Source organism: Entelurus aequoreus, linkage group LG02 (genome assembly GCF_033978785.1).
Source record: "Entelurus aequoreus isolate RoL-2023_Sb linkage group LG02, RoL_Eaeq_v1.1, whole genome shotgun sequence".
NCBI classification, from domain to species: Eukaryota; Metazoa; Chordata; class Actinopteri; order Syngnathiformes; family Syngnathidae; genus Entelurus; species Entelurus aequoreus.
Window position 1 is genome coordinate 54754240 of NC_084732.1, and position 13479 is coordinate 54767718.

Below are 13479 nucleotides of genomic sequence, written 5' to 3' on the forward strand. Positions count from 1 at the left end.
TAGACTTACTTCCAGTTCAAGGCACGAAACAGAAAGTAGATTTTCAACCCGCAGCACCTGCAGTGAGTGAACTCGTCCAAAAGACAATGTCATAGCACAAACAATAACACACCTCTTTATGTCTCGGTCTGTGTTTTAGGAAAACTATTTATTGAAAGCAAAACATTATAGCCGTTAGTGAAAAAAAATCCATAGATTAGCTGCACCGTTTTATAAGCCGCAGGGTACAAAGCGCAGGAAAAGAAGTAGCGGCTTACAGTTTGGAAAATATGGTATTTGCTAATACAACAAGATACAATATAACACGTTTAATTTAATTACGACCTATGGTGTACAGTAACCCATTGTTCACTCTAATATTGTAGGTAATTTAGTATGACTGTAAACAATACTATCAATGTGCCAGATGGTGTAAAGCAGCAAAACACATCAAATGACTCCATTGGTATACTGAAACGACCTATTGACAACAAACCACAGCAACAAAAGTATATTTTAATGCTAAAGGACTGTATGTTGTTCCATGTAAAAGCTGTTCAAATCCAAGTTGCGTTCCATTAGATAATCTCTACTGTGTAATGTTCTAATTTTGGATAGCAAATGGCTAATTTTTCATATTGCATTTGATTTTAAAGTCCAACATTCTTGTGAGAATTTGATAAAGATGAAGAAAAACCCGTTCTTCGAGTTGATGTAATTGTTAGACAATATGTTCATCAATGTTGTTTACAGTGGTGTATACTGTAACTGCACTCTATCATACTAAGAGTTGTTTCTAATATTCTGGTTACCTTATTTAGCTAAATAAGTGGGGCAAAATGTTGAATAATTTTAGTTATATACGACAATAATGAACATTATTATGTATACTGTATATACATTCTATACCTATTCAATGTCAGTCAAAAATGAGCAATGATATCTTTTTAAATGCAGATATTTTGCTAAGGCATGTGTATTGTGCAGGTGTACCAAATGTGGGGTGGGTGCATATATGCTTTAAAAAAATGACGTATAAAAAAAATGTGTTAGTTGGGAGTAGTTTAACAATCAAAGGCGTACATTTGCAGCAGAGACTAAGCAGCAGGGAGGGAAAAGTAAGAAGATAGATGACCCAGTTCTAGCTCACACAGAGCTGCTGCCAGAGACAGAGACACCGTGGAGGCTGTGGTGCACGTGACAGGCCTGGGCCGGGCCCTGGTCTACACAGGAAACGCACAATGTGTCGTTTGTTTTAAACAACTGTACTTTTGGAACTTGTTTCCAGCTTTCCTTTCGCTGTCTGTTGTCCCCTATGAAACGTGAAAATAATTTTTGCCTTTAGACCCGGTCCAAATTATTTCTTGAAGGACAACTTTTCCCCCTTTTTCAATCGCTCACTGCTCCGGCTATCTTTGTTTCACCATCTCACAAATCTTTTACCTGATAAATTTCTTGGATATTTTTCAGAAGGAGGTTGAAAGTCAAGGGGGTTGTGTGTGGTGGGGCAGAGGGAGATGTGTGTGGATGAACGCATGCACACTTTGGGATTAAGGGAATGAGCTTTTCAACACATTTTGGAGGGGAGGAGAGAAAAATGCTGGACTCATATTTAATGAAAGCTATTTAACATTAGTTCTAGCTAGGTGGAAATCACCCACCGTGCTCCATAAACACACCCTGTCAGTCAGCCTGTGGCCTTTGGGAGGTCGACATATTCCCTATTTTCTACTGTCTTACGCTAGCGTTGAAGTTTAAAGTGTCATGAAAATCAACACTGACTATTTGTTGAATCAATCACAATATATATTTTTGAAATGTACAAAACACGTTTACACAGGGCAAGGTTTCAATAAAACTGATATAAACTGGCCGTTTATTTACACAACCACAATGTTTTGAAGAGCAAATACAAATAAAACTCTCACTAGTTTACACACTAGCCTATTTTTTTCATAGACCCCTTGTATATGATTAATGTCTATGATTTACAGTACTTACTTATTACACACACAATGTTCACAATTCAAACTTAATGACGTGTTAGTCTCTGCAGTCATAAAGACAGTCACATTCTCCTTCCGGACCGTCGCGATGTGAACATGGTAACTACACGAAGGTGTCGGAAATAAACACGGAGGCATCACGGTCTCACACGGTGGCACTGCGATTGATTAAGTACTCCGCCACCTTTCAGGGAGATCCGTGGTACTACTGTGCAAAACCGTGTCTGTGTCGTCTTCAAAACATGTGTTGGTTGCACTCATTCTTGCTTTGCCCTTATAGATTATCGTACTGGACCGTGCTTCGCCTCAGTGAACAACCAGATGTGTCAAGGCCAGCTCACAGGTATTGTGTGCACAAAGACTCTGTGCTGTGCCACAGTGGGACGGGCATGGGGTCACCCATGTGAAATGTGCCCAGCCCAGCCTCACCCATGTCGGAGAGGCTTCATACCAAACCACCGCACAGGAGCATGCCAAGGTAAAGTCTGCACCTCAATCTGCTTTTCTGTTTGACTCTTTGTTTTAGCTTTGCAGGAAAAATTCAGCTTCACTCTTGTTCGCTTCTTGTTAACTCTTTCTATGTCCTCATCAGTCTCTTGGTATTTCACTCCCTTGTCTCTACCAACCATCCCCTCTCCAGAGGATTAGTTTTAATTGGGTTAAATTGGGGTGGGTGGCAGTGCCTCCCACATGTGTATGGAATGCCCACAGAGCCCCACTGTGCTGGGACTGTCACAGTCAGTAACACGGGTCAGTGGCGGTGCCATGTGGGAGAGCTCATTCCTGGAAAGGCGTCCCTTGGCCTGCCTGCCTTCTCCAGACCCAACAACATTGCAACCTCCGCAGGAGATACAGATTTGAGCCAGAAACAAGAGGAAGTTGGAATACTCTCAGACTGCATCAGGTCCGAAACCACTGGAGGGTTTTAACATGAGAACTGTAATGAAAGCTGTCAGTCGTGGAACATTTGCACACTATCAATTAATAACTGCAGAAAATAAACAAAAAATAATGTATACAACAATTAAATATACCCTTCATGTATTAGAAGTAGCTCATTGGCCACACCAACACAACAACGCTCTTTGCTTGTGTGGGAGTTTTGTGGGTACTGGACTGATGGGTCATCTATCTTGGGTGTAACCCGATTTTCATGCCAAGTTGAGTATTGGCTCCAGATCACAGTGACCCGTAACAGGATAGATAATGTACAAAATTAATGGCTAAAAGGATATGTTTATTATTGTGGTTTTGGTAGATGTTCCTCTCTCTCTGTCTTGCCTTTTTGTCCTTGAGTTTAACAAAGATTAATGCACTAAAACTTCTCGTCTCTGTGCTACGTTTAATTTAGCATGTCTGTGTCATTTCTCAAATTTTCAGCCTGCCAAGGAATCTGGGTACTTATAGTTTATGCCATGTCTGTGCATATGCAAGGATTGCTATTAATGTTATATATATTGTGCTTTTACAGATGTGGATGAGTGCCAGGCAATCCCTGGCTTATGTCAGGGAGGAAACTGTATCAACACAGTCGGATCCTTTGAATGCAAATGTCCCGCGGGGCACAAATTCAATGAGATCTCACAGAAATGTGAAGGTAAGATTTAACCCTACAAAGGGATATTAAATTTGAACACGACATTGACAATTACTTGAGAAAGGTTTAATCAACAACATAAAAATACAGGTTGTGGCAAAGTTAAGGTCAGGCATAGTGAGCACACTAATTATTGATTGGTGACAATGGGCCACACTTACTGTGTGTGTGTTTGACAATCTTTAAAAATGATAATTTTAATTAAAATATTTAGTTATTCCTCCAAACTGTACCCCTGAACGGTCTTAAACTATTTATTTTCCTTTAATGAAGCTAAACCATTGAATATTACAGCCACATGTTATTTGGAAGATAATTGACTATCAGCTGGACTGATGGGTAGCCACTACAGCAAAATACTGAGTAAAGTTACTATTGCTTTGCCAATAAGACCTGGAGAGTAACGGTGAAAAATATGGGCTCATTAAGGCACAGATATGACAAATTCCAGACCAACGTTAGCTACAAGTCAGAAACTAGAGACAAACTTTAAGCAGTTTGTGGGATTTTATATGAATGGTAAAATACAATATGTGCAACTTTATGGCTGAAAATAATTTCTGTAAAGTATCTTGACAGCGTAAAATTTGTTCTGAAACAGTTGTGTATCATATCATAGTATAGTGTCTTGTGCCTGGTGATGTGCAAAAAGAAGAGCAGCCACGGAGTACTCATTGTCCTCAAATTAAAAAATAATGGGGGTTTTTATAACGCTTGCAAAATAAATGATCTACTTGTAGTCAGTCTTGAAAAATTTAAAGTTTCCATTTGATCAATAGTTATGATTTCCTGTTTATAGCTGTGTTGCACACAAACAGAAACATAATTTTAATGAGTTGTCTCCCCTGCTTAGATCTCGATGAGTGTGCCAACATTCTGGGTGTCTGTGGTGCTGGTGAATGCTCAAACACTGCCGGCAGCTACTTCTGCAAGTGTCCTCAAGGATATTATGTGTCAGTGGATGGGTCCAGGTGTATAGGTAAGTCCATTTGTCAGGCCTATATAATCCTTCTCTATACAGGAGTCTCACTCATTACTGAGCTATTTTTTAGTATACCATAAATGACATATGCCAAATAGTTAGAGGGAATCATTTTGTTTCCATGACATGCCTCTGCACTCGGTTTGCTGGCAAAAGAAGTAAAGTCTGTTCATGGCTCCAGCTTGTAGAATTTAGGTCAACTGCTTGTGTGTATTTCCTCAACAATGAGCTGCCTTTAGTGTGCTGATCAATTATTTAATCAGTTAGTGTAGAGATTTGAGACTGTATTCCTCAAATCTTAATCATGTATCTTACTTGTAGGGCACTTAGCCAAATTTATGCTTTCAACATTTAATAAAGGTCCTAGAAAAATAAATGTCACTTTATGTTTTGACATTAGATAACAGAAATGAATATTAATCTATATATATATATATATCTTAGACATGTACAGTAGGCCCACTGTCCACTTACACTTGCCTGTCAAAAGAATCATAATACGTTTTCTCTTACATGAAGACATACTCTACAATTTATTGCAAGACAAATCTGCAAATCCCTTGAATACAGCTAACTGACAATCATTGGTACTTTAACTTTAACTTAACGTTGACCCAAAACAGTCCAGTAAGGAATTTAGGTCAGCGTGGTCTAATAAATGTACATGCACCAACATACAGTATGCAAACAGACGTTAATGCTACTCCCCCACGAGAGGATGTTTGTGTGGCTTTCTCTCTTGAGTGCCAAACATTTTGGTTTGATTCCTATGTTTGCCTCAAGGACCCAACACATGTTCCTGAATCAAACCTCACCACATGAAGACTTTGTGGAGCAGGGTGTGAAACTAAACTTGATATGTTTATGTTGCATAGAACCTAAATCATTCTGATGCACGGTGCCAGGAATTCTATCTTGCCAATGGCAGAAAATGTGAATGGTTTTTTGAATTTTGCTCAACATGCAGACGACATGTCACATCTGACTTTGTGCAATGTGCTTTCCCACAGATACTCGTGGCGGTTATTGTTACGCCAGTTTACTTAATGGGCGCTGTGCCAACCAAAATTCCCAATTGCTGACTAAAATGCAATGTTGCTGTGATAGTGGGCGATGTTGGTCTGATGGCTCCAACCCGGAAATGTGCCCTATCCGTGGAACAGGTTATTAATGATGACTGTAAAAGTTAAAATGTCAATTTACATGTGTTATCATTTTAGCTGAGTCATTTACTCTTCTCTCACATTTAGACGAGTACCAGAAACTGTGTGTCCAGTTACCCAATATTAATGGTGGAGGGGCCATACCTAGACCTTTCCCAGGGAGCCCTGACCACCCGAGCATCTACCCCCTGCCATATCCAGGTCCTGACCCAATTCCGGGTCGACCTCCAAGTTATGTCCCGGGCCCAGTAAATGGTCCCAATCCAGTACTACCAATACAGCCTCCTCCTGGTACACTGCTGCTTTTGTATTTGATTGTTCACTCTTTGAAACAAGCAAGTTTATAAAAGAAAATAAATAATTCCCTGTTTTTCCAAACAATTCATCTTAAATCTTTTTTTATGTATATCAAATAACTACATGATGATACACTGACCTATATTCCTATCAGGTCCTGTTATTATCCAAACCCAAAATATCACCAACATTTGCCAGGCCTACCGCAACATCTGCCCAAATGGCCGGTGTATTCCCCTGCCGGGGGCTAATTATCGCTGTGAGTGTAACATGGGCTTCACTTTGGACGCAAGAGGCGTATGTGTTGGTAAGTCACCGTGGGATTTAAGAAGTTTTCAAACAATACACAGATCACAAATGTAAAAAAAAAGTAATGCACAATTTATATTTCCGCTACAGATGAAGATGAATGTGAGAGAAACCCGTGTGCGCATGGAGAGTGTGTCAACACCCCCGGGTCTTACATGTGTCGATGTCCTGCTGGATTCCAGTCCACTGCAACAAAGACTGAGTGCAGAGGTGAGCACTACGTGCACACAAATATGCACACAACTTAAGACAGGGCTATTCAACTGGCGGCCCGGGGGCGAAATCCAATGACCTGACACCACACCGAACCCGAGTTCAGTTCAAAACCTGGGAGACAAACATTTTCACAGCACATTTCTAAAATCTTAGAGTGCTCCTGATGTATTGAGAAACTTGGACCTCTGCAAACACATTGGCACAGCCTTGCATTGATATTTTGTTGCTATAGCTTGTTTACTTCAGATACAGCCAGTAGTCGTTTGTTGAACTTTTTAGTTATACTAGTAGTGTTCCTAAAAGTTCCACTTTAGGTCCTCCCTTTTTCCTCATTTGGGCTATCCAACTCATGGCCCGCGAGTTCAGTTAAAAAAACGTGTGAGACATTAGGCCATTGGCATTGTTAGGCCTATTTTAGGGGTGCTTAAACCCCACTATATAATTTGGCGTGTTTTTTTGTTTGTTTGCTTTTTACAAAAATTGCGGAAACATTTATTATAAATATGCAGGAATGTGAACTTAAATAAATAATAATATAACCTGTATTCACTATGATTATAAATCATTTAAAGACCATTTGTCGGCGCTTATTATCCAATCCAATCCATTATCCATCAGCCAGCATTATTATACTGAAAATCTAGTCCACGTTTTCACTGTTATCTTAGCAAGGTCGAGCCAGACTGCAGCATTAAGGCTACGTTCAGTGCGTTCACAGCACTGCAGTTTAGGATGTCCAATTCACCTTTTTTTTGTCAAATCTGATCTTTTTATGTAGTTGTTCACATTACAAACAAAATGTGTCCGGATTCCAATGTGAATGCGGAGCAACCAATCAGCGTTCGCCAGCACAGCCCGCCCCCAAAAAGGTTCCTGGTCGCTTGGAAAAGTCCCACCGAGCTAGGAGGAACTCAGAAAGGTTCCTAAAGAACTAAATCTACCCGCATAGTTTTTGGTGGAAACAAAGGGGGACCTTAATTCACCCGGGTAAGTGGGGAAGTTCCTGAAAAAGTTCCTGTGGTGAAAAAGGGACTAATGACATTTTTGCAGCAGTTTCTTAAAAAACTCTAGAGTGCTGTCATAGAGTTGTTCTTTGAATAGATTTTTGCAGTAAGTCCTTCAAAGCAGCAGAGTGCTGCTCTAACTCTGACAAGTAAATATACATAAATCAAATGTCCACTGTAGAGGACGCTGGTTTTCCGGAGTATATAAAATACATGTAATATATTATAATGTGGCCCCCAAAACAACTCAGTTGAATATCATTGCCTTAGAATATACAGTATGTAATCGCTGTTCTGTTTTTTAGACCTGGACGAGTGTGTCGCTAATGGACGAATCTGCAACAATGGTCGCTGTGCGAACACTGAGGGAAGCTTCCACTGTGTCTGTAATGCTGGCTTTGAGATCACAACTGATGGCAAAAACTGTCAAGGTCAGTCAGCACATTGGCATCTATGAAGTTGAACAGTTTGGAAATGTTCTGTTTTTAACATCGAAGTCAGTATAGTCATATCTAATGGACTTTGCTGCTCTTTCAATTCCCTGCTTAAAGGAGCAATTTTTTTAAAGACATGGTGTTTAAAGATCATTCAGTGCTATAATGAGCAACTAGTCAGGCTGGAGTTTTCAATGTCTCAGCTCATTAACTACAAAATGTTTATATTTAATGTCAGTACCAATCTTTTTCCAAATAATTCCTCTTTCAGTAGTTCTTATATTGCAGTCACCTACTTGTTTCCATCAATTTTGACTTCGACTTCGATGAAAAAATTCCTTAATATTACTTTATGGTGTTTCCATGATTAATTTTATGACTGCAAAACAATAATTAAAAAATAATTGTGAACCTCTCATTAACATATTTGTGATTGTTCTCAGACCAGGATGAGTGTCTGATCCGAAACATGTGTCTCAATGGACTGTGCATCAATGATGATGGTAGCTTCAAATGCATCTGTAAACCCGGCTACCTACTTGACACTAGTGGCCGCATGTGTGTAGGTGAGTTGGTAATCCTTCTACTGTCATCTATGCATATTCATCTTCACTTCACTGTTGTGATTGCATGTGTCGTGAATAGATGGCTCTATTTCAGTTTACTTGGAGGGTGGCCACATCCCCAGTTTGATGGTATTTCTGTTATGGGAGTCCTGAGGGCAAAGAAATCCCCTAAAAAGCCTTGCAAAAAATCCCTAGCATCCTGGCAAGATCGCAGCTGGGCATGTGGATCATTGGGGCCCGCCTGCTGTGGACTGACGTTCACCAGCAGCCAGCCCTTCATAAACATGCTCATGCACAGGGAAAGGAACTTGTTATAAAATTAACAAAGGATGGAAACAAACTGTTTCGCCTGTCAATCACTGAAACATTAACCGTTCAGTTTTCTTCTAACCTATTAGTGGACTTACTGTAGCATACATTCAAGGATTCAAATAGAGTTCAATTATGCTATTGTACTTTTTGAAGCAAAACAAATAATTATTGCAATAAGAGAATATTGTATTTCGGTTGAATAAAAAAGGCTGTTTAGTTTCAGTTAAAGGGCAACTGCACTTTTTTGGGAATTTTGCCTATCGTTCACAATCCTTATGAGAGACAACAAGACAAACGGCTGTTGTTGTTTTTTGCATTTTAACTTGTAACAATCGTCTCGTTCTAGGTAGCTAGCAATGCAGCTAATGGAAGCAATCCATTCGGCCTCTAAATCACTTTAAAAATGCATTCAAAAACTGCCAACAATACTTGATTTACGTTCTGTAACCTGTATAATAACCAAACTGTAGCGACATTGTTATTGTCAAAGCGAACACTGAGGAACTTTTTTTTTTTGCGTAATAACACATCAACGTGCTACCATATTAGGCGTGAGCTAGCTACGGCGAGAGATAAGAATGCAAAAACGTGTTTGAGTTTGTAATTCACAACATAATGCGATAGGTCACCAATCTGTACTGACTGAAAAACATGAATCATATTACAGTATCTGTAAAGTATTAGTCCACATTTCATTTTTTGTTTGTACACAACTGAGCTAGCCAGACAGCGTATGTACTGTAGTTGTACTAACAAACATGGCATGCTACGTGTATCATGATTGATATTAAAGTGGCTCACTCGATGGACAGTAGCTCGTTTGGTTCAGTTGGCCGGGGACGTGTCCAGTTTATTTGGGTAAGCACTCCTTTTATGTCCGCATAGCTTGGTTCCAAGTTTCACATTTGCAGCGTCACAGTGACGCAGACCTCACTCTCCTGGCTTTTGTTCGCTCCAACACTTCACTGTCTCTTCGTGCTCACTTCTACGTTTGTATAAGCAGCAGTTCATCTTCGTATATTCAGCTTCAGTAGTAGGAAATAGGAACACACATTCGTTGCCGTAAGTCGGAAGTGCGCTGTTATGGAAAAGGAAATAAATGCGCTGAGGAATTAGTTCCGGCAATGCTTAAAATGACCAACATACGGTAAATATTGTACATATTACTTATCGTTATGAATGTGTCTGTTATACATTTATTATATATATGCGCAGTGTGTATCTAAAACATTGATGGAGGGTTTGAAGTTGTTTTAGAGGGCTTGAAGGCTACAACTAAGACTCCCATTAGCCTCATCTTCCAAGCGTTTTTAATCATCTTTAAAATTCTAAAAAAATAAAAAAAGACAAGTGTGTTTTGTCTCTCGTAATGATTGTGAACAATGGGTAACATTCCGAAAAAAGTGCATTTCCCCTTCAAGGTTGTCAGTTAGAAAGGCTAAGCCCCGACTTTGCTCATGTTTTCACAGTGGGGGGTGGACGGGATGGTGATGGCTCTGTCAATGATGTTGTGTGAAATCATACCAGCACAACACTGCATAACAATGAATTTTCAAAGAAAAGGAACAACAACACAACAGCATCCTGAGTCTGTTGTCTCGGCTGACATGTAGCAATTACAAGCTTTGCTTCAGAAAATATGTGTTTTATGCTCTTCCCGTTCAATTCCCATTGTCACAAGAAGTGACAGTTCTTCCTGGCCATTCAAAAGACTGCAGCCAGTCAAGCCCACCCTTTGGTACTGTGCCACTGTGGTTAATACCTCAATGGAAAGGTGCCAAAATGACAACTCTTTAAAAAGGAAGTGCAATTATCATTTGTGAAGCCAGTTTCCTCTTTACCACAATAAAATAAAGAATGTTAACAAATTCCTTTAAAGCTGAGTTACAGTCATGTTGTTCCACTTGGCCTTTGGTATTGAGATGTTGACCTAGTTAAGTCATTGGGTGTGTGCTGACGTATTGGTCATTAATGAAACGTGAGTCAGAAGGGTCCCAGGAGTCGCCCTCCAAAAACTGAAAACCATCTGCATGCTTGCAGCATTATCGTTATCATGATCATCAATGTGATATGCTCAAGACCATGATGAGAGTTCATGGATTGAAACCGTGCCACAGCTTTCACTTCAACTTTCAGTCAAGTAATACCCAAAGTATATACACTGCAAATTGATTCAGCAGAACATTTTTACTCGCTGAGAATCAGTTTATTTGCCAATTATGATTACGCATTGAAATAAAGTGGATTAACACAAATATTTTAATGTTGCTCTGATGGAAAACAGTTGTCAGCGATGTGGCAAAAAAATCATTTTGGTTTATCTTCCCCAGACATTGATGAGTGTGAGACTCCAGGTATGTGTATGAACGGACACTGTGTCAACACAGAAGGATCTTTCCGATGTGAATGCATGGCGGGAATGGCGGTGGGCCTTGATGGACGTGTCTGTGTTGGTAAGGAACTTTTTTGTCATATTGTACATTCAGTGAGTATTATTGTGCTCAATGCAAACAGCATTGCAAAATAATTGCTTACTTTCATCATCACAAATGGGAAGATCATCATAACTTTAACCATTTGTTTTGATCCTGTTATTTTACACAAGCTATAGAATGCTAAAGTGAATACATTTGAGCATTTAACCTGTGGTGTTAATCAGATGAAAATTCTTCCATCTATCCATTTCCTACACAGTTTATCCTCATTATGGTCACGGGTAGATTAAATTATCTGCTATGCTTCATCTTATTTACATTTAAAGTCAGCAGTAAAGAATACGTTTGCCTTTGCTTTTAGCTTTATTTAACAAGCGGTTGAAAAAAAAAAACATCATTAAACTTGATACTGTATTTTCATTTGTTTTACAGCTGTGACAGCCACATGAAACATCATCCTACATTTTTTACACCGCAAAAAGCTCTGTTTGTTTTGACATTTACAGAGGAATTTAATTCAAACAATTGTGTAAAGTAGCATACAAAAGTAATAATTCAGCAATGCGAAAGTAAATGGTTTGCATTGTGATTAATTAATACTGATTAGTATTTATCGACAATCATGTGGTTATTATGATTAAAAGCTTTACAGACATAATTTCCCACATTCTGACATTTCTGGGTGTATTGTCTTAAAAGTGAAGTGTTGTTTGGTCATGCTGAGCTCTCACCAGGATGATTTCAGCTCAGGAGAATGTTTCAATCCCCTGAATATTATTAAGAGGGAACAACCGCATGTTTTCTCACGGTTGTTGTTTACTCACTCTTGTTTCCTCCTCTGTGTTATCTCTTACACACTCAGTCTGCTTGGTATGTTCATATGACACAGACACACACATGCGTAGCTCGTGCTATGGTGGTTACAAGCGAGGCCAGTGTGTTCGGCCTTTATTTGGAGCTGTGACCAAATCCGAGTGCTGCTGTTCCAGCACTGAGTACGCCTATGGGGAACCCTGCCAACCCTGCCCACCACAAAACTCTGGTAAGCACTTTCAAATCCCATATGGAGCCACCTCCCGCCCTTTTAATTCAAAACACACTTACACGACCTGGGATGGCTCAAACGCTTAGCCCACTTTGACACATTAGTCATAGAAATGACCAAGCACCACCAATTAAAGTTTCTGTGCAGAAGAAGCCAACACTGCACCACATTAAGGGAAAATTTTATTATACCATCAAGTGAAAAACATATAAGTGGCTAGTAACTTGGGAATAAATGCTTTAAAATGTCTTAAATTTGAAAACATTATTTTAATGTATTTGTATTAATGGCCAAACTGTGTTATGTTGCAGCTGAGTTCCAGGTTTTGTGTCCAAATGACATCGGCACAACTGGAGATGGAAGAGGTATGCATGCAACAGTGTGCTTATTCTCTATTATTGCGATACGTCAAGACTGTACAAATCATTTATAATGCCTCCCAAAAGGGACAACCACGGTCAGAGAAAGTGTGTGAATGTTTCTCAGTCTTTCAGGTTGTCTCAACCATGTCAGTGTAAAATATGATGGTCAAAGAGGAGAGTTACTGTGAACTCCCTGAAGACATTTTTACCCATTAATCAAGGCTTGATACGCCTGTCATGACAAATAAAATCCACCCAATGTCTCAAGGAAGTGCTGTTTCTATTGTGTCATGTGACATTATAATGTCCTAGAAAAACACCATCAATCAGTTTTCTGGATGATGTTTCTACATGGAGATGCAACAGCCTATTGTTTGTCTTCTTAGACATTAATGAGTGCGCCCTTGATCCGGACCTCTGCCAGAATGGCGTGTGTGAGAACATGCTGAGGACATATAAATGTACCTGCAACGAAGGCTTTGAGGTAGATCTGACGGGCAAAAACTGCATTGGTAAGTGACAATGCGTTCTGTCCACTCGGAACACGGTACATAGATATGAAGCATAAGCAAAATCCTGATAAATGTGTTTTCCTTCAGATATTGACGAATGTCTGATGAATAGGCAATTGTGCGATAAAGGACTGTGTAGGAACACACCAGGAAGTTTCACCTGTCAGTGTCCCAAAGGATTCACCTTTAATCCGCAGACAGATGTCTGCAAAGGTCTGTGATGTATTCACTTTAGCAAATGCAATAAATACTGTGATGAC

The 13479-nt window shown here is 39.6% G+C and overlaps 1 protein-coding gene across 1 annotated transcript in view; it reads left to right on the forward strand.

The window, feature by feature from the left end:
- Positions 1 to 13479, forward strand: part of fbn1 (fibrillin 1) — a 90279-nt gene that overhangs the window by 30002 nt on the left and 46798 nt on the right. Inside the window, exons 7-20 of the mRNA XM_062029294.1 lie at positions 2266 to 2463; positions 3457 to 3582; positions 4436 to 4561; positions 5575 to 5727; positions 5815 to 6018; positions 6179 to 6331; positions 6424 to 6543; positions 7859 to 7984; positions 8431 to 8553; positions 11196 to 11318; positions 12190 to 12342; positions 12657 to 12710; positions 13094 to 13219; positions 13307 to 13432. Coding sequence (XP_061885278.1) covers positions 2266 to 2463; positions 3457 to 3582; positions 4436 to 4561; positions 5575 to 5727; positions 5815 to 6018; positions 6179 to 6331; positions 6424 to 6543; positions 7859 to 7984; positions 8431 to 8553; positions 11196 to 11318; positions 12190 to 12342; positions 12657 to 12710; positions 13094 to 13219; positions 13307 to 13432 — 1911 coding nt within the window. The remainder of the gene's footprint in view (positions 1 to 2265; positions 2464 to 3456; positions 3583 to 4435; positions 4562 to 5574; positions 5728 to 5814; positions 6019 to 6178; positions 6332 to 6423; positions 6544 to 7858; positions 7985 to 8430; positions 8554 to 11195; positions 11319 to 12189; positions 12343 to 12656; positions 12711 to 13093; positions 13220 to 13306; positions 13433 to 13479) is intronic.